The sequence below is a fragment of the Frieseomelitta varia genome, unplaced genomic scaffold (assembly GCF_011392965.1).
Source record: "Frieseomelitta varia isolate USP_RPSP 00005682 unplaced genomic scaffold, Fvar_1.2 scaffold_761, whole genome shotgun sequence".
NCBI classification, from domain to species: domain Eukaryota; kingdom Metazoa; phylum Arthropoda; class Insecta; order Hymenoptera; family Apidae; genus Frieseomelitta; species Frieseomelitta varia.
In genome coordinates, this window is record NW_025110547.1 from 93889 (window position 1) to 117246 (window position 23358).

Consider the following 23358-nt stretch of genomic DNA (forward strand, 5'->3'; position numbering starts at 1 on the left):
CTCATGAGCAATTAAAATTTGAAACTCACTGTCAGATAGATTGCTTGCGTTATCGCTTGGAACAGAAGAAATGCAGAAGGTAAATAGTCGATAAATATCAAGAGTTACTTAACCGTGGATTTATCAATGATCTATTTTATCAACGATTTCATTTATTTTTGTGATCCCTTATTGTTTCGTAGAACTCACGATGCTGATAAGGAGTATATATTTGTTTTCCACCAAGAAATGCTCCAATAAATGCTACCGATTCCTTTAATCGATCGATGTAAATAATATCAAAGATTGTGCATTAGTCTAGAAAGTTTCAGAGTAAGACGTGACATATTAGAAACTGTACACTAACGTCAGGAATGATTTTCCATTTAAAAACAAAAACGCAAAAAGAAGCTCCCTCATTCGTGACTTTTATATTTCTTAAACAATCATGCATGAAATATCGTTCGTGTTAATAGAATTAAACTATCATAGTCAGAGTAATCACCGAATTAAAAAATTTGCACCTACATATTAAACGGACGATTTTACTAAATGTGTAAAATTATTCAGAATTTAATTTAGTAACTTAATAAGTCGGTTAAGTCACTTTAAGGGCTGAGAAATATAGTGATCCAAGTCGAAATTTTTACAAGCTCTATATGTTTAGCTTCACGACCAACTATATTGTTATAACTCTGTTTATTAACCTGAAAAATGGCAGTACTTCGTTTTAAAACTTAACTAAGAAAGGGCAACAATAATAAATAGAAATTGTAATTTGATAATTGACTTGTATCGCCCATGATTTTCAGTTCTTGACTTATTACTCGACAACTTGAAGCTAATTAAGCTTAACTCATCTTGTTATGTATATTGTTTTATTGTATATATTATAATGATAATGTATCAAAGTATAAAAGTATCAAAGATATTTAAAGTATATAATATATCAAAAGTATCAAAGATATTTAAAGTATATAATATATCAAAAATATCAAAGATATTTAAAATATAATATACTTTTTGAAGTATATAATATCAAAGATATACGAATCAGTGGCCAACTTTTGTAGAAATTTCAAACTTTGATTGAACAGTAGTTACAATACTAGTAACAATAACTGGTTTCCAAAAACCTAGTTTACCGAAGGTTCATGTAAACTGTCACAAATGTGAAGAAACTGAACGATAGAAAAAAGACCTGGACGATGATTTTAATAATCAAGCAATAATTAATTTTGTTTTAACAAATATTCAGAAATCAGAATTCGATTGATCCAATGTTCAACCAGATGTGTAAGTATTGCTAGAAATTTCATCCGCGACGATTAATAACAATTATCATTTACTTTTTCATAATTTTTAAACTGACAGCAAATGTCAGAACACATTTTTAACCTCTTGCGCTGGAATGACGTGCCACGTTTGTCACAAAATTGCAATATTTCCTCAGTTTTAAGTATAACCTATAATTATTATAATATAAATATTAATATTAAATATAATATAATATAGTATAATATAGTATAATGTAATATAATATAATATATAATATATATAAATAAATATAACATGAATATTAATTTATAAAAAAATTTTTATATTTAAGTATAACCCAGACGAAACAAATAATACATTTGTTACTTCTCAATCATTTCTATCCGGTGATATCTTACCGACGAGTGCAAAAGAAAAGGGAAGTGGCAAATTGTTGTATAGGAGGTTCAGTCGCTCGTTATGGTCCGCAATCGGAGTTGCCAGCGCAACTAGTTAAAAATCCGTCGCTAAATCACAAAGTCAAGCATAAGAGTCGTCCGAAAGCGAATCTCTACTTCCTACCTCGGCCCTGAAGCGCTTGAACTTCGTCCACGGCAATCCTCGGGGGAAGTTAAATCGCCCGAACAAACTTTTAACGATGATTCAGCGGAAAGTGCAACAAAGAGGAGAGGAAGAAAGGAAGAGAGATGAAAAAGGAGAAAAAGAAGACGATCGTAGCAGAGAGTACTCGCAGAGGAGAGATAGGAAAGAGGAGAAAATGAGAGAAACGAGAGACAGAGAAGTATAAAAAAAGGAGAGAAATGAAAGGGGGAGAAAGATGAGAAAGGACACGGTAGAAAGGGATAGAGAGGAGGAGAGTGGGGAGGTTTCAAAGGGCGCTCATGCGCGTCAAGTGCAGCCCCCGGTGCAACGACCTTGAGAATTCGGCCTCGGGTGCGAACGTTTCGCAGCCGGCTTCCTGCAGAACGCCTCCCACTGCCAGGGCACACGCGCGATTTTATGAAAACGATCGTTAGCGAGTCAACGGCGCGTAACTGTGACGTCAGCGTGGCATGAACGCACTCCACAAACCCGAAAGCTATTATTTTCCACGGCACTTCCCACACCGATCATCACCACGCCAGCAGACGAGATCAACGTCTCAAGCCCAATATCGTTTTATCTGCTCCCTCGAAATCGTTTCATGTATTTCTGCACGTTTCTTTTCGTTTTTTCCTCGGTCGATAACATCGTCATGAGCTTCGAACCCTCTGCAAATTTCTCGTGTCTCATGCAAATTTGTTGACGAGCAGCTTCGAGCAGCGTTCTCTGTCGAAAATTCTCGAATGCACAGGTCTGGAGGAAGTTGAGTGGAACGTAACCACGTTAATTGGAATAATAAAATTTTTTCTTCTTCGTTCTATTTGTATCTTTTAAGAACGGCGCGCTTGGGTTAAGTAAACCATTATAGTCTGACTTGGTTACAGTCTAATTGGTTTCTCAGTTTTCTATTCTCTGGTTTTAATTGATTAAGAAACGATTAAGAAACGAGTTTCATTTGTAATTCCCTTATCGCTAATATCAGCGTTTTCATAATGTTGTTCCAACTTAACCTACTTGCGCTGGCAACTGATTGCGGACCATAACGAGTGACCAAATCGTATACACTTGTCGTGTCGTCGCTTTCCTTTTGAACTCGTCGGTATGGTATCACTGGATAGAAATTATTGAGAAGTAATGAATTTATTATTTGTTTCGCTTGGGTTATACTTAAATATACTTAAAACTGAGAAAATATTACAATTTTGGGACAAAAATTTCTCGACGTCACTCCGGCGCAAAAGGACACGATCATGCTATGCATAAATTTAAATCTGTCTATGCTTAAATTTCATTTATTTGTCTTCCATAATTAAAAATAAAATATTCTATATAAAATAAGTCCATACAATAATATAATATAAAATATAAATAATGTAATTAAAATGAGTCCATGTAATAATATAATATAAATAATAAATAAAATTCCATATGATAATATAATATAAATAATAAATAAAATTCCATATGATAATATAATATAAATAATAAATAAAATTCCACGTGATAATATAATATAAATAATAAATAAAATTCCACGTGATAATATTAAATAAATAATAAATAAAATTCCATATGATAATATAATATAAATAATAAACAAAATTCCATATGATAATATAAATAATAAATAAAATTCCATATAATAATATAATATAAATAATAAATAAAACTCCATATAATAATATAATATAAATAATAAATAAAACTCCATATAATAATATAATATGAAAAATAATTTCGAGAAAAATCATTTGCTTGTTCGAAAAACCCAACGTAGAATTATATATCGAGTCAAATAAGACGATATGTTATTCGAATAATAATTTCTCAAATGTTTTATTTAAATGGTGCCCAAGCTCGTACCACAGTTCGTGATTCTGAGTAACGTGCCGCGAAAGAACGTAAGGTGGTCGATTAGTGATTCGGAATCATGAGACGGTTAATTGATTCGCACGTGAAGAGTATTTCAAGAGGTCCACCCGAGGCGTCGAGCCATTAAATATCAGAGCGATCTGACGAGAATTAATACATTTACGGCGGACGTCGCATACATACATGATTTCGGTTGATCAGCAAAAATATCGATATAAATAAACAAATGAAAATGATCTATTAACGCTGAAATAACCGTGTCAAATATTCTGCATAAATCATTTAAATGATAATTAAACATTTAAATTGGAATAAATTAAATTTTATTTCATTTCAAATTAAATAATTTAAATGACAATTGAAATAAATAAATTTACACAATTACGTATCTGTCCAAATAGGAATTAATATTAATTCTGAGAAGAATATCGGTATCTTTCAGACACTTTTCGCTAAAAAGCAAAAGCCTGAAATCAGTCGTATCGACGGGCCCGATTATTATTAATGATAAAATAATAAAACGTTAAAACAATAAAACTATTAACAATTATAAATGATAAAGCGTTAAAATAATAAAATTATTAATAAATAAAATTATATTAGTTATTAATATATTATTAAATATTACAATTATTATAATTATAATTATTAATTATATAATATAATTAATTATACTATGTAATTTAAATATAAATAATAAAGCGTTAAAATAATAAAACTGTTAACAATTATAAATAATAAAGCGTTAAAATTATTAATAAATAAAATTATACTTGTTATAATATGTTATTAAATATTACAATTATTATAATTATAATTATTAATTATATAATATAATTAATTATACTATGTAATTTAAATATAAATAATAAAGCGTTAAAATAATAAAACTGTTAACAATTATAAATAATAAAGCGTTAAAATTATTAATAAATAAAATTATACTTGTTATAATATGTTATTAAATATTACAATTATTATAATTACAGTTATTAATTATATAATATAATTAATTATACTATGTAACTTAAATATAAATAATAAAGCGTTAAAATAATAAAACTGTTAACAATTATAAATAATAAAGTGTTAAAATAATAAAATTATTAATAAATAAAATTATATCTGTTATTAATATATATTATTAATTATTATAATTATAGTTATTAATTATATAATATAATTAATTATATTAAAATATAAATGATAAAGCTAAAATAATAAAACTCAACAATTATAAATCACAAAGCGTTAAAATATTAAAATTGCTAATAAATAAAATTATATTTGTAAAGTTAGTATAACGAAGTTAGTTCTAATAAATATTACGTATTTCTCATACGCGATTGTCATTTCAAACCCCAGGAAATGTGTTAAAACACAACGACGATCATGTTGTCGAAGCTACGCTGGCGATGAAAGTCCGAGAGGAGGAGAGAGAGAGAGACACAGTTCGCATAACGAAGCAGCCAGATGCTAAAATTAGCGGGTGCTCCTGACCTGGGTTGCTCGATCGCGTATAACTCACAATCAGTGTCAAAATGCGAGTCAAATCTCGTACGCGTGCCTACGGGATTGCTTTTCGTTTTCGCGACCATTTTAAACGGCGTTTCTCCGCGACCGACGAATCGGTCGTGCCTCGAGTCCTTAATCGAAGTTGAGCATTAATCGATTAAAACATTCGGTTCAATTGTCTGATCGACGTTCACGATTAATAAAATTAAAATGCGAGTCGTTGATTGAATGGAAATTAATGGAATTGACCATCAATCGTTGATTAAATGAAACTAATCGTTGAAAGATCGGCAACTGATTTCGTCGATTAATAATGTTAATTACCAATTATTATGACCACCGTGAAATATATCTATGCAATGAGAGATTTTTATATCCGAATTTGAAATGTCCGAATGTGTTTCGTTTTATTATGCGAATATTCTACTATCAAGAGAATGAGAAAAAAGAAGGGAGAAATTGAAATTGATAAAAGTCACGATCGAAATCAATATCAATGTTTGTCGCAGAAGTCTGCATGGATCTTAATTAATGTATTATAAAATTGTAAAACATTTACAATAGTATAAATAGTAAATTTAATAAATAATAAATTATATATTATTATTATTATTACTAAAATAATTAATATATTAGTAAAATATATCTTATTATTATTATTATTATATATTTTATATTATGGTTCTATAAAAAGATAATAACTATTCATTTATTATCATTTAATCAAATTTATATATTGTTAATGTTAATATTAACAATATATGGATCTTAATTAATGTATTATAAAATTGTAAAGTATTTATAATAATATAAATACTAAATATGGTAAATAATAAAATATATTTTACTATTATTATTATTATTATTATTATATTTTTTAATATATATTATGGTTCTATGAAAAGATAATAACTGTTAATTTATTATCTTTTAATCAATCAAATTTATATATTGTTAATGTTAATATTAACAATATGTGGACCTTAATTAATGTATTATAAAATTGTAAAACATGTATAATAGTATAAATAGTAGATATAGTAAATAATAAAATATACCTTATTATTATTATTATTATTATTACTATATCTTTTAATACATATCATGGTTCTATAAAAAGATAATAACTGTTAATTTATTATCTTTTAATCAGTCAAATTTATATATTGTTAATGTTACTATTAACAATATATGGATCTTAATTAATGTATTATAAAATTGTAAAACATTTATAATAGTATAAATAGTAAATATAGTAAATAATAAAATATATTTTATTATTATTATTAGTAAAATATACCTTATTATTATTATTATTATTATTATTATTATTATACCTTTTCATATATGTTACGGTTACATAAAAAAATAATAACTGTTGATTTATCATTCATTCAGTCAAATTTATATATTGTTAATGTTAATACTAGATCAATTCTAAGAAATATTGACAATTTTATTTCACAAACATAAAAGTGAGAAAAACTTGTCCGAAGAGTTTTATTCAGTGGTGAGTTCTCTTGAATGAATGGATATTCGAAATCCTTAATTACTGCAGTATCCTGCTTCAGAAAATCGTCTGGGCATTTAAAAATGTGATAATTTCCGTGGGAAAGATTGGCTGGAGAAAAGACAGGATGTGGCAGGATTTTGTATTTTAATTAAAATTATAACTTGTAACCAATTGTGATTTTGATACGTAACGATACATAATAATATTGTACTTGCACAGACGTGTTATCGTTTGTATCGAAAGAACCTTAAGTTATGAATTATCTTAAGAAATTGTATAAAAACGTATTTCTGTGATAGTGGTTGCAGTAACTAAACACAGTTGCTCACAGAAGTATTACGTATGTTTATAGAAACATTTTATGAATATATTGTGCGTATTACATAAAACATTGTAGTAAAATACAATTACAGAAGAATAATATTTAATATATAAATATTTAATATAAATTATTATATTAAATATATTAATATTTAATACAAGTACATATACTATTCATTTAATACAAGTATTCAAACAATTTAGTTGATTTGCAATAACAATATTATAAATTTGAATAAATGAATGATAAATTAACAGTTATTATCTTTTTATGGAACCATAACGTAGAAAATATAATAATAGAAAATATAATAATAGTAAAATTAGAAAATATAATAATAATAAGATATATTTTATTATTTACCATTTACTATTATAAATGTTTTACAATTTTATTATTACCAACTTTTGAAAGTTCTTCTATTAAAAAAAAAAAAAAAAAAATATTTCTTTGGCCTATCATTCAGAGATAAAAAAATTATTAACTTAAAAACTTAATTAACCAATCTACTCTCATCTAATAATCTACATATTTTACGTATTTCTGACAATTAGCAGGAATAAAATTATTGTAATATACTTTGCAAGTAAAATATATCTAAAGCATTATACAATATTTTTATATTATACTATTACTACTATACTATGACTATGTTATATAGTATTAATATTACTATTATATAATACTAAACGTATTATATAAATAAAAATAAAAATCTTATCGCACAGAGCTATCTATTGAAGTTTTTAAACTTTATTTTTATTTTTATTCAACTTTATTATTTATTTCATTTGCATTTTTAACATTTATTTTTACGAGATGATTTATTCATGCTTCATCAATTTTTTTGTTTGTTTTGCAATATTCGCAATAAATAAACTCTTGCATACATTTTCAGATAAAACACAATTGTGCTAATAAAATTTCAAAATATATAATATAATGAAATATATAATACAATAAATAGAAATTCTTCAGTGACAAGCGTACGAATATTTTCAGCAATAATATGCGAATTTGCTTAGCGACACGCTGGCGCAAGAATGGAAGAAGAAAAAAAAAAGAAGGAAGAAAAGAGAACGAAGGAAACAAATTTTTTTCTCTCTCTCTCAAAAGAAAAATTCAAAGTGACGAGCTGTCGATCGTGACACGTACTTTCTCGCCTTTATCGTTGCAACGTTTCAGTAGAAAAAAAAGAAGAGAGAGAAAGAGAGAGAGAGAGAACCAGCGGACACAATAGCGTCTAGAAATACAGCAGGGAACAATTCGTTTCGTAATGCGCGCGCGCGAGAGGCGCACGAGGCTGAGAGTGAGAACGAGAAAGAGAAATAAGTATGTATGCACCGCGGTGAACTCGGAGGTGCAGCGAAACGTATCGCGTTTGCGAAGCTAATGCCTACGCCTATCACGGGCGCCAGCCTTAGAAAGTGGAATGCAAGCCAGCCACTGCGCGCTGATGAGAGTGGAAGTTTTAACGCCAGTTTTAGACATCAACGACCGTGTTGTTCGCTGCCACCGATGAAGAATCGAGAGAACACCGCGTTTGAATGAACAACGCCGAAAAATATACGACTGCCACAGACTTGTTATTATTTGGATCATCGGCTCGGTTGTTCGAATAAAGTATTTGGAAAGCGTGTTATTTTGTATTATTTTATGATATTATTATTACTATTTGAATTATTTTGTACAATTATATATAATAATATAATATATTAATATACATATATATATATATTATATAATAATATTTATAATATAATATATATTATATTATTATATATATTAAATATATTATTATTATTACTATTATCATATTATATATTATTATATATTATTATTATATAATTAATATAATATTATATTAATATTATTATAATATTATACATTATTATATATTACTATTATATTATTATGTATTATTATTGTATAATAATAATATATTTAACATATATACAATAATATAATATATATTATATTATAAATTACAATTATATATTATAAATATATATATTAAATATAAATATATATTATAATATATCATAAATATTAATATATCTTACATTATTATATAATATATAATAATAATAATAATATATTAATAACATATTTAAGAAGAAAAATGAAAGGATAGAAAACACTTTTTCCCCTAAGGATTTCCCTAAAAGAAAGGTTTATGCAGAAACCAGGAATCATGGAGGAGAATGAAGAAAGAGGACTGTATCGAGAGACAACATCACAGCAGCTTCATCTTTATTCCAATAAATTTTACAACTGCACTGCGAATGATTGTTGTATCACCCTCGTCAGACACGATATTTAATCCCGTAGCCTGAGACCGGGAAGTCAAAGAACGTTTAATTAATTGCAAGCCGATTTACTAAGAACAGTAAGGCAAATTGATATTTCTAATTGACAGGTCAGGCTCCTTGGAAATAATTGAGAACAAGGTAACTGTTATAGCGAAGGTAAGGAAATACGATACAGTTCGTTGCTTAAGCAACAAGTAAATTAATTAATACGTAATGTGTAAGAGCCTATGAATTTTATCGTAATTACAAGTACATTAATGTATAATAAAGGAAGGATGTGGCGGACGCGTGAGATTAATTATGGTAAGCGAAGTGAAACGTGATTCGTTATATCTATCAGGGGATAACAGCTAATTAATTATTCAAAAAAAAAAAAAAAAAAAAAAACGGAACTCGCTTTTGAATTGGAATTATTTTCTCCAAGTTCTTTTCCAAGTCATTTCCGTTCCGATTGTCTGACAGATTCTCAACACGTATTAACTTATCTATTAAAAAGTATCTGGGGTCAAAGTTAGATTAACTTTGCTATTCTGCCGATTGAATTGGTGTCTTAAAAATATTTGCAAAACAATGTTGCAGAAATTCGTTTCGCAAACATTCGCATGTCAAAAGTTTTGCTATACAGTTTAGAAAATACGGTGCTTTAAAAGTCGTTATAGAAATCTAGCTGGATTAATTTTGTTTTGTCTCCGAGTTAGATTAATTTCGTAATGAATCACGCGTATCTTAGAAATTCTACGATATATTGGAAAACACTTATTTAAAAGAAATCTAGGCATCAGCTAGGATTAATTCAAGTTACATTCTTTTCTAATAATTACAAAATTTCATCAATCACGTTATTTATACTATCTTTTATAACTTTTTATAATATATATATATATATTTCTACAAATTTTATAATATATATATTTTATAACTTTTATAATATATATATATTTATTTATATTTAATATTTATATATATATATACATAAATATATATATATATTTCTATAACTTTTATTTTATATATATATATATATATATATATATATATTTATGACTTTTATATATATAAATTTTTATAACTTTTATAATAATTATGTTTTTAAATATAATAATAATAATATTAAATAATAATTATTATATTTTTAAATATAATATAATAATAATAATAATAGTTTTAAATATACATATATTTTTATAACTTTTATAATATATATACATTTTTATAACTTTTATAATATATATACATTTTTATAACTTTTATAATAATTATATTTTTAAATATAATAATAATAATATTAAATAATAATTATTATATTTTTAAATATATATATATATTTATAATTTTTATAATATATATATTTTTTTTAATTTTTTATGATATATATCGATGTATCTACAATATTACGATAAATTATTGCTTGATCTTTCGTGAAACAATGTCTGAAACTGTGAAAAATTAAAAATAATGCAGGTAAATAAAAACAAAATTACTAGAAATGACAAACAACGACTATTGACGGGAAGAAATGGTTAAAATTGATTTTAACAATTTTATTCATTGTTTCCTACGCTGAATTTCCATTTATAAATTTGTAAACATAATCATTTCAAGAGTATTTACGTTCGAACACGTCACAGTATACGCTCATCTCTCATCAAGCATCTCGGCTGCAACTAACTGGAAATTAGGCTCGGATTAAATTCGAACGAAGTCGAATTTATTCGCGATTAAATCTGGCTTCGACGATCGGCGAGGATGCGTGCGATTGAAAGAGGTTCTCGCGTTTGGCGAGACTAACGCAAACGCCTACTATCGGATCAGGCGCCCGCCTTTGGAACCCGGAATGCAAATCCGCGAGACTCGCCTAAGCGCCGGCATCGATTCCTGCACGCCCACGCGAGTCGCGGCACGTACTGCTTATGCCATCAAAATTACTGGACAAAACGGCGTATTAACATTCGCCGACTGAACCATCAAGCGAACGTCTATTTCTGTCACGATTCTGATCCTACGTGCGCGCACGCGTTTATCGCCGATGCTGGGCTTCGCTTTCGGTGGTGAATATTTTACATCTGCCTGTGGTTTATGACTGCCTGACGCTGAACGAGGCTATCCCTCGTAGGAAATGAAGTTATCAATGCGAAAAATTATTGGACTGTACGCATAAATGCAGTTGGGTGTGAAAAGTATTCGTACAGTGACTAATCGCAACTAAAATGAATAATAATATTTATCGGACAATATTTCTTTAAACAAACATGGCACATCTATTCTCCAAAGTCTATAGAACAACGATATCAAGTAAACAAGAAAAATAGAATATTCATATTGTTTATATAAATAAGAAGAAAAATGAACAAAATGGCAGAAATGAACGCGTGATAAGTATACAGTTCTATTGTCATTATCAGGTGTACAAGTAATTTAAACATTTATTCGTTTACTTGAACATTTACAATGGAAACAACAAATAATTGTAAAGTTAATATTTATAATTAGCATTTGGTAAGGTTTCCCTCTGATTTTATTATTGCAGCTAGCCTTTCAGGTATTGAATTAACCAAATTAGATGTGATTTTATTAGTGATGTTATTCCATTGATTAAAGCATTTTTTAATACTGATGCTGAATACTATTCAATAAATAATACTCGAAGAAAGATGGATTTTCAATTAAATGTATTTCAAAATAACTTTTATTCGCACAAAAATTCTTAGAAAATCTGTTCCACGAGGAAACTATTCTAAGCGTTCTTAACCACTTGCGGTGGCAACTGATTGCGGACCATAACGAGTGACCAAACCGTGTACAATTCGTCGTTTTCTTTTCGAACTCGTTGGTATGATATCATTGGATAGAAATTATTGAGGAGTAAAAAATTTATTATTTGTTTCGCCTGGGTTATACTTAAATATAAAAATTTTTTTATAGATTAATATTTATAATATATTTATTAATATTATAATGTTTATATTATATTTATTAATATTATAATATTTATATTATATTTAATAATATTATAATATTTATATTATATTTATTAATATTATAATATTTATATTATATTTAATAATATTATAATATTTATATTATATTTATTAATATTATAATATTTATATTATATTTAATAATATTATAATATTTATATTATATTTATTAATATTATAATATTTATATTATATTTAATAATATTATAATATTTATATTATATTTATTAATATTATAATATTTATATTATATTTATATTATAATAATTATAGATTATACTTAAAACTGAGAAAATGTTGCAATTTTGGGATAAAAAAAGTTCTCAACGTACGTGGCGCGTTAAAGATTAAAATGGTAATATTTCTTTCTATAAAAATTCCACAAAAAACAGATATCTTTTTACACAAAATGCATATACAGTTACGGACAAAATTGAGTAGACAGGTAATGGAAATAGATATGAATTAAATTTAGTCAAAGTGGTACTATTATTACGTACTTAAGTTTTATATATTATATATCTTTATGGTATATAGATTATTTAGCGGATGATTGAAATTAATGTTTACATTGGTGTTGAAATAAGATACACTTAAAGAAAAAGTCAGCAGATTGTCGAGGGAGAGAAATAAGTGGACACTCGTTTGTTTCGTTACTCCAAGGCAAAGAATGTGAACAAATGTGAAGTGTTGCTCCCATTCTTACGCTGTGATATCAAATTAACTGTTTAGTTGTTTCCTAGGCTTTGTACAGGGCAGATTATTTGTAAGGAAATAGCGGAATGTCAGCAAGAAAAGAAATTTCAAATCAAATTCGTTATTTGATTATATCGGACTGCCGCAATCAATTAAGTTACCGTGTGATAGCAAAAAAGTTCGGTGTTTCCAAAAGTGCGGTAGAAAAAATTTATAAAAAATATTGAAAATTTAAGCGGACGTAAACGTTGCACCAGGAACGTTGCGAAGGAAGATCGTCGAATTATTCGTAAATGCCGACAAAATCCAAGAATCGCATCGCGAAATATTGTAGAAACGTTAGAATTAAATGTATTATCAGAAACAGTACGACGTAGATTGCAGAAGTTGGGATTGAAATACTGTAAAGCCAAATGTGAGCCATACATTAATCAAACAAATATAAAGAAACGTTTAACTTTTGCTAAAAAAAATATGTAAATATGCCAAAATCATTCCGGAAAACAATAATGTGGAGTGACGAAAGCAAATTTGAATTGCAACAATTGAAAAAAATAAAGGATTATGTGTGGAGAAAAAGATATGAAACATAGAAAAAGCCGTTCATTACGCCAACTGTCAAACTTGGAGGAGGATCATTAATTTTATGGGGGTGTTTTTCATGGAATGGAGTTGGTAGTTTGAAGTACAAATTGAAGGAACAATGAACGCTGACAAGCACATTGAAATAATATGCGAAAATTTAGAAGAGGTAGTTCTAAAAATTCGTCTCGAGGAAGAATAAATTTTGCAACAGGACAACGACCCGAAGCACACTGCTAAAAAAAGACCAATAAATTTTTGGAGGATTCAAATATTAAATTGTTGGAATGGCCAGCGCAAAGTCCGGACTTGAATCTAATAGAAAATTTATGGAGTGTATCGGACTCAAAAGACAAAAGCGAAAGGATAAGGATACGATTGTTTTAAAAATTTGCAATTAGCATTTGAAAATATCGATAAAAATTACATTGAAAATCTGATAAATTCGACGTTTAGAAGCAATTATTAAAGCAAAGGCTGGACATGCTAAATATTAATTTTATTTTTCTCGTATATTTTATTACACGTCCACTTATTTTTGTCCCTCAATGCAAATGTAAATATTAATTTCAATTATTCACTGAATAATACATAAAATTTAAGTACGTAATAATAGTACGACTTTGACGAAATTTTATTCACATCTGTCCACTCAATTTTTGTCCCGTAACTGTACATTCGAACAGAACTTGTATCTTCTTTTAAAAAAAGCAAAAAAGAACCGGTTAACTTCGATCTCTGATTAAAACACGAAGACGTTGATGCTTGTTTAATGTTACGCGATGTTTCACAAACAAGTTTTTCATCCGTGCAAGGTTCACTCGCTGTCCTCCCTTTTCACTCGCCGTTCATTTCGTCATTTTAATGAACTTCCAATGAAGCTCGACACCCAGTAAAAATGTCAGCCCGACACGCGTAATAAAATGTCAGTACGCAAACCTGAGCCTGTGTCGAAACGGCCACAGGCAACGATAGGATGATTGCCTCGTTTTATAACGAATCGATGGTGAAAGTGCGTTTTCAGAAACACGGTGAAATCCCGGTTTTTGTTGCCGGCGACATGCAGCTTCGATTACACCGCGAATATTATCCGCGTAGCAAATTTGTCTTGTTGCGTATCGATTTCACATTATTCGCGTATATATAAAGGAATACCTCGGATACTTGGGTTGTTTCAGGATGAAATTAGGAAATTCTTAGGAAAAGAATATTAATTAAGATCGAATTCCGACCGCGCAGATCTGATACATTTATCTCGTTGCTGAAGAATCCTGAATAACTTCTTCGTGCTAATAAAAAAGTCTTAAATTAGAAAGTTTCGGTATTTTTTTGATGGCGATTGGTTTTTTTTTTTTTTTATTTTTCGGAGCTATGCAAACTTAAAACAATTCACTGAAATATGATTCGTTTAATTTTTTTTTGTAATAGAACAAAACAAACGTCAATAAACGCCATAAACTGGAAAGCTGAATCAGAAAATTTCTCAGAATAAATGGACATTTTCTATAAATAAGTATTTCGTATTACTATTAATAAATTGCATATTTTGTTTAACGATACGTATAAAAATTCTCTCCCAAAGAAAGCTCGTCGCAAATGATTTATTTAATTTAGACACGGTATAATGTTACCTTTGAAATAAAAATAATAAATCGATGAAAACGAGTTAGTATCTCAACTAAAACTTGTCCAACACTGGTTACGAGTATTTTACAATTCATTAGTACAAATTTGAAGGATGCTTTCTCTAATTAAATGCGAAATAATTTCACAAAGGTAGGAGAAGTGATTGAATGCTTCGAGAAATATCAAAACGATTAGGAACAATTTCATAGTAATAATTTAAAGCAGAAGTGTAATGTCTCAAACAGATTGTCACTCAAAGAAAATAGAAATAATTGCAATGATCTTGTTAGAATTACGTGATTTATCTAATTACAATTACGATTAAGCATATTTACTTTATCGTTTACCGACAAACGGTGCAATGTTAATTATGCAATTATAATTATATATTCGAGTGTCCCTCAGAATTGCAGTTGATATCGATATCGAGGTAATTACTCTCGTACATTTCGGAACAATAAAATGTCAATAAACGACTCGATAAAATAATTTTATCTCTGTGATAACAAATTATTGCTAGTTGAAGTCGACGAATGAATAATAATTGGAGGCAGTTGGAAACAGTTAAAATCGAAAGGAAATTCTGCGAAAATAGAAAATACGCGACTGGTAAGTACATTCTATTTCTGCGATGATAGCTTCTCCTTAATGGTATATTTCAAGACTCGACACTTCCCCTGATCACTTATAATAAAAGCTGAACAGACGGCAGGATGTAGGAAGATTCTACGTAAGAACGTTTGCCACAAACGGGTAGGAATGTATTATCTCAAGTATATACACTGACACAACGATAATTATGAATTGTTGCGGCTTGATAGTTAGTTGCGAACAGGATAAAAAAAAAAAAAAAAAAAAAAAGAAAAGTACGACAGACGGATGAGTATTAAAAATTTCTTTCCTCTGCCGTATCTGCTTCGTTTATCTAAAGAATAATAAATTTTTTAACACTGCATAAACTATTGTGTTTATTTTTAATTGGTCGTGAATTATAAAAGAAGAGAACAACAGACAGAGGATATTTCTATATTAAACAAATTTCCTCTCCGTTGGTAACGAAATGAAAAGTTGTCCCAGGTTGGAAATAAATAAATTTCTCGTAACGTTCTCTGTGAAAACCGATCGATGATCGTTGAATGTAAAATGTCATTTTATAGCAGAGAGTTATATCAATATCGTGAATTTTAATTCTTACTTTAGATGCATGATGAAATAGTTATACTTGGATTGCACATGCATTTATCAGTATCGGTTACATGATACTCCGTAGTTTACTTTCCTTGCCCGTTGCATTTCCATGTGCATATAATTTTATTATCGTGTTTGTTTTGGGATCTATAACATATCGTATTTATTTTCGTCTGATATCATCTGTCGTCAAAATAAATACTACTGATAGCCAGTTCCAGTGCTATTTTTGAAGATATAGAAATACAATTTATTTATGTCGGTGATAACGTTTCTGTTATCCAGAGGAACACGTGTTATCAAGAGAATTTTTTATCAAACGTACATGAAATAGTATCATAGAAAAAATCGAGAATTAAATCGGTGAATTAATACTTAAATTACCAAATAATTTTACGATTTAATAACGTAGTTTAACTATAGAAATTGAAACTCTAAAAAATCGTGCAAAAATCCTCTCGTGTCGTTTAATGATTAAAAATTTAAAAAAAAGGTATTTATTCGAAATGCATAAAATAGTAACAAAAATACTAAAATATATAAAAATATTTGTACTGATTAATCGCGAATTAAACGAAATAAATTTCCTTGTCTTAATTTTAAAATGAACGAAGAGTCAAAACTATAAAATGAAAAAGAATAGTAGTCATTCTGCCTACGTCAAAAGACTTATTTTTATCATCGCATGCATATTTGTGAGCACATTTTTTCCGATTAAATCTTGATCGAACGTAAGTATTTATTATTCAGAGCAGCGTTTAGAATATTAAATACCCGAAGCGATTTGCATTTTGAATGCAGAATAGCCTCGATAAAATGACCGCTATTCGCTCGTTGCACTGCCCATATTCGTTATTTTCGTCGGGTTTTAAACATTTTACATAAACAAATTATGTGATCGTAAGGAAAAACATCGCGTATCGATACGCTTTCATTCGCAAGATATTATCGAATTAAAATCCTTCACACCGACTCTTTTTATTACCAATGTTTCCTTTTTAAGATATAACATTTCCCTTTGCATGATATTTCCATTTCATGTACGCATCAATTACATTTAATAATTGGACTGCGAAACTGAAGTGTTCGTAGAAAATTTTAGAATGCAACGCGTTAAATGGAATTTTAAAATGGAATCTTAATGGACATATTATAAAAGAAAAAAAAAAAAGATAGATAAAAATTCAAAGTAGATATACAATTTTCTATAGAGATTCTTTGATTTTTAATCAAGCTCGTAAAAAATTTACATAAAAGCCCGCAGCCTAGAAAGTTGTTTCTAGTAAAGCATATAAATTTAAATATAAATATAAATTTAAATTGTATAGAAAATAAGTTATAAGTAGATTAATAAATTAATTAATAGAAAAGAAAATATAAATTTAAATTGTACAGAAAATAAGTTATTATAATTGTACAGAAAATAAGTAGATTAATAAATTAATTAGCAGAAAAGAAAAAGGAATCACAAAGAAAAGGTATGAGTGATCGTTGTATTTTCGAAATTTCGTGGACTTGAGTAGTTTTGTCTAATTTGAACTTTAGCTGAACTGCATCATCTGTTGGAACTTATATAATTTATTCGTTTGTGATAAATATATAAATCCCATGTGAATGCATAAAATTCAAATTCTTTGAAATTGTAACGTTTTCCTGGTAGCAGTACTTTCCTTCTCGCGTAACTTTCTTTCCCAATCGATGATGTGATCACTATCATCGTTGTACGATTCGTGCGAAATATTTAGTAATCAATAACGTCATGTAACAGGTGATAAAGATTAGCTTATCTAAAGCACTCAATTCCCTTTTGTTCAAATGAAAAACAGTTTCGATGAGTTCGTGTACTGCGACCTTCGGAGGATTCAAGGTCTCGGAGTTACGATTAACAAGAATCATTTTCAAATAGAATGGAATTACCGGAAGTGCAAACTCCGAGTGTATCCTGTAAATAATGTGCAAAAACAACCCGATGTAGATGTATCCGTGCAAATAAATCTTGTTTCTTTTGCTAAACAAACGACGGGCAAAAGTCGTTTTTGAAATGACATTGAAAGAAAAATGAAAATTAACAGCCAAGTGTGAGAAAGAAAAGAACGAAGGATAAAGAGAAAACTTCTTGTTGCGATTTCTAATTTCAGCGATTGGTTTGCAGGTGAATAATTATTCAACTGATTTTGCGTGTTAGAAAAAGAGCTTAATAGGAAATATGTTTATAATATTTAAAATAGTTGCGGACAAAAACGTCAGTTTAAAAGTAAGGCTATTTTTCTTGTTTACACCGGAGACAAAAAATGTTTCTACTGTAATGTTAGCAGTTGACACAGAAAAAAACAGAAGAGAATAAACATTGAAAAGGCAGTTTCTTGTTCTAAGAAGTTTTGTTTTTTAGCAACCTTGTTTGTACATCATATTTATTTAAGTGATTTTGCAGATCAGGAAAGAAGTGGAGTTTAATGGTGAATATTTTTATAATGTTTACAGTTGCTATTAATAGTTCTATAATTGCAAACGAAAACATGAGTTGATAATATCGTGGACTATAAATTTGGTCGTGTATCATGTTATAAAAATTTATAGTATTTGATTTTATTCTTCTTGATGAAGAATAATAAGACTAAATTAAATTAAAAATTGGAAACTTAAGTACAAGAAGTTTTTATGATTTCCAATGTCCGATGACTAATTAAGATTTAATATTATACTAGTAAAATAGTTTTCTAGTTGGAAATAAGGACACAAGTTCAAAATTACAGTTATTTTTTTCTTATCGATGAGAAAAAAAAAATTTTAAGTGCCTAGAAAGAAATTTAACTTTGATATCGTGGTGATATTAAATTTAACTTTGATATCGCCACAATATTGCAATTTTCACACCATTATGGTACGAAGATTATTGCAAGCTATCAATTTAAAAAAAACAATTTCCGAGAACATATCTGAGTAAAATTCCTTTGTTTACCTATAAAATTCTTATATTTTGATAATATTAATATCATAAGATTGTTATTTTTCCTAAAGACAAAAATTAGCGTGTATGTTTTAATTTGAAGAAACATGTTTTGTAAAATAAATATTCTCTAAGTCTAAATAATATAGTGATAATAATAATGAATGTAATGAACATACAAATAATGAGTACATACATACACTATAACTATGAATATAGTAATAACTATTAATATACATACGTACTTATTAATTACGTATATGAACAATTTGAGAAATACTTTATGTAGGTTTATGACACAGCGTCAAAAGAGAAATTTATTTTGCTCGAATAGAAGATTCATAGCGATAATAATAAAGAATCATATTCATGGTAATAGGAATCAACGTAAGTATTCCAATTAACTCGTTGAATGGGCTTTAAATAGGTATTGCTCCATTTTAAATGGTGCATGGTGATATCAGAAGACAGATTCATCTTTTTACGACAAATCCAGCGTAAAAGCAACTATGCATTTTATTAAAAGAAAGTTTAATATTTATTATATATACTTAAATGATGCTAATTTAAGCTAATTTAAGCAATAATGTAAAATTATTCGATGAGAATTAGCTTTTAACTTTACATTGATTATTGATAATATTAATTGCTTTGGTTATTGATAGTTAAGTAAAACATACATACTATTTATCACTGAAGAAATATCCAAAAAATGTACTTATCATTAATCCAATTTCTATTTACCTGTTCTACAAAATATATGTTGTTTATATCTTTCGATACGTTTTACGATTTTTCATAATTATTTAATGAAATCTACTAATAACATATGGAACAATGAAAGAAAATGTTCCAGAATTTATGCAAATAAAGTTCCTGTAGTCGTGTTAAAAATGGTCTAAAAAAAAGTGTAAAAGTGATTGCTGATGAAGTCTATAAGAAACAGCAAAACGTCAGTAAAAATATATTAAAATAGAAAAAGAAAGAGAGAGAGAGAGAACGACAGACAGTCAATGCAACAAAACTAGTCGTGAGCCACATCAGAGGATAACAGAGGCAAAAGAGGAGAGAAGAAGAAAAGAACATAACCTGTTACGGTTATTGAGCATCACTGATTCGCAGATAACTACAATTGAAGCATTCGAAAATAAGAATGTCAGTGTTCGATGAGATGAAACTATCAGAACTTTAAATAAAATTTTTACATGTTACATGTGTCTTTTTTAACGATTTCATGCAAATGACAATAACATAGCACGGCGAAACATCGACAACTACACAGGAGGCGATGGAAAAGCACTGGCCCAGAGTCACATGGTGATCAGCCAGTGCGAAACACGTATAAGTACATGTACTCGTAATATACATGTCGATGACACGACAAGTACAGTACAACTAATTGACGTTAGAAATGCGAGAAATTCTACCGAATGTCGCCGAACATATCCGAACGTTGTTCGTCGATACATCACAGTCACTGCAAACAAATAGCAAAAAAGAAAAAAAGATGCGCATGCATTCAGTAAAATGATCTCAATTATTTCCGAAAACGTTTCATTGATCGGTGATATCAATCACGTGAGCAATATTTCCGTGTTTGCTGACGCTGGCCAGTCGAAAGCCAGCCGTTCAATCACGGTAACAAATCGAACGCGAGTGTGAGCGCGATCAAATAAACACGCACGTACATAGGCACACGCATGCGCGGCGTTAAGTGGTTAACCTGTTACAACTTGACGCACGGAATTCTATGGAGTAGGTGATCGAAACGAATGATACTCTTGTTATGTCGTTCCGAATCGAATCCCAAAAGACAATGAGTTGACAAACTTTTTGAAAAGTAAAAAACAAAGCGAACGAAAGAAAGAAAAAAATCGATTGCGTGACACCAACCTGTCGCTCTTGTCGACGATTGTCAGCGTGGCGAGCTCCTGAAGCGGTGGTTCCGCGGAGATACCCTGCGCCCTTTGCTTCCTGGGCCTCGGTTTCGTCGGCGTCAAAGGTGACTTAAAGGGGAGCACGCTGAGAAACTTGTCGAGATGGCTCCGTAGCTCTTGTATCTCGGCGTCGCGGCGACAGAGGAGCGCCTCGAGTTCGGCGATCTTCTCGTCCTTGACGCGCAGCAATTCCTGTAGCTCGCGAAGGGTACCCATGGCTGTGATCGTGGTCGCTCCGGTGACGTTTGAAATGGCCCTCTGGCCGGCTGCCGCGACCACGGCCACAGCGCCGTGCGTCGGCAGATGGGAGGCGTCCTCCTCGTCGGCGAGCCGCTGCTGCGTCGACGAGAAGCACAAGGAGTCGAAGCACACGCGCATAGACACGCAGGCGTCGCCGATCGGCACTCTGCACTTGGTACCCTCGTCCATTCAACCCGCAAACGAAACTGCCGCGAAGAGGAGAGAATAAGAAGCCGCGACGAGGAGCACACGACCCGAACGGTGCGTCGTCGGCTCGCTCTACTCCACAATTCCGCGCTCTCCAATGCCGGAGGACCACAACTTCCACCGTCTCCCTTCACGAACTTCCACGATTACCGCTATCTCGCTCCTTCCCCTCCCTCCCACCATTTCTACGTTTTCTCTCTCTTTCTCGCACTTTACCCCCACTCTTCCACGATAGCTTTCCTCGTTACTCCGCAACCTCGTCTCATTGCATTCTGCTCTCTCACTCTGTAGCGTCGTCTCTTTCCAACGTCACGTCACCGTTCATCTTTTCCTCCAGCCTGCTTCCAGCCGGCTCCTCCTTCTCACTCTTTTCTTTTCGTTCTTCAAAGCATCTGTCTTACTCGCACATGTCTTTCTCGCGTCGTTATTTGTTATCTCTGTTGAATCTTCTAACTCTCCCTCTTATTTTTCCCCCTCGTTTCTTTTCAACGTGACATTTCTCTTTTCGGTGATACTGACGCTCGTCTTATCGTTGCTTGGTGTGTTATTCTGTTCCATTCTCTTCTAAAATGCAGAGCGATGCAGAGGAATCGGCGTCGGGTAACTCTTCTCACGTAACATCTCGCTTCGTTTTGTCTCTGTCTTACGCTTTACTGCAGTTCCTCGGTAGTAGTTTAAATTTGCTCCTGGATTGCGCCATGTGACCGGTGCGCCATCTATGTCGTTCTTCTCCGTCGAGAAGGTTGACGCGGCGACTTGCTTATCGGCCGCGCGTATTTTTAAGGAAAATTGCAGATAAATCGAATTCTTTTTCGCATTTACTTCCGTATCTCTGCTAATACACTTTTAAATGTACATATAGTATTTTCACTACTTTTATTAAAAGCTGTACCTTACTATACATTTAATATCACATTATATTTTTAAATTGTTTATATATTCTTTCTGGAGCATATTCTTCTCCTACATTATATCAACGTTAATTAATTAATAATATTGATTATCAAAACGTTTTGATACACTTTCGCGGAATTATTTTACACTTTTGCATTTTATTTTGCACATCATTGTAAGTTGTATATAATGTGGCTTTTTTATTTACTTTAGATAACAGCGACTACATTTTTACATTTGCACTTCTTGCGCATCACGCCACGCCGTGGCTGCATGGAATAACGTACGTGAGCCGTGAGTTTATCTACGTCGGTAATTCAGTGCAGCCTTCGTCAAGGTTAACAGCGGTTTTAGAGCCTGATAACGGAATGAATGAAGCCTTCAACAAGATATCAGGTTACTTAACACTTTTATTTTTATCTTGTTTTTAATTCTGCTTGATACATCGAACGTGTAGATCAGAAATACAATTACTCCTTGCGTTTAAGAGCAAATAAAAATGCACGAATCGAGGAAATACTATAATATGACTATATACTATATACTATACTATGTACTATACTATAATATGACTATATAGTTGTACAATTTTACTGCGAAAAACGTATTCATGACTGAAATGAAAAACATAAATTGCATATCATTTCTATATCATTTTTTATGGAATACAAAAAAAAGAAAATGAAAAAC

General features: G+C 29.9%; 1 protein-coding gene across 2 annotated transcripts in view; it reads right to left on the bottom strand.

Annotated features, from left to right (window-relative positions):
- Window positions 1–21925, bottom strand: part of LOC122535750 (cGMP-dependent protein kinase 1-like) — a 68382-nt gene extending 46457 nt beyond the window's left edge. The window contains exons 1-2 of one of the 2 annotated variants that reach the window (XM_043667538.1): window positions 21284–21925; window positions 18210–18230 (exon numbers count right to left, since the gene is read on the bottom strand). In XM_043667538.1, the coding sequence (XP_043523473.1) occupies window positions 18227–18230; window positions 21284–21756 (477 nt within the window). In that variant the 5' untranslated portion in view covers window positions 21757–21925 and the 3' untranslated portion in view covers window positions 18210–18226. Of the gene's footprint in view, window positions 1–18209; window positions 18231–21283 lie in introns of those variants that run through there. The other variant, XM_043667536.1, reaches the window with a different exon arrangement.
- Between the last annotated feature and the right edge of the window lie 1433 nt (window positions 21926–23358).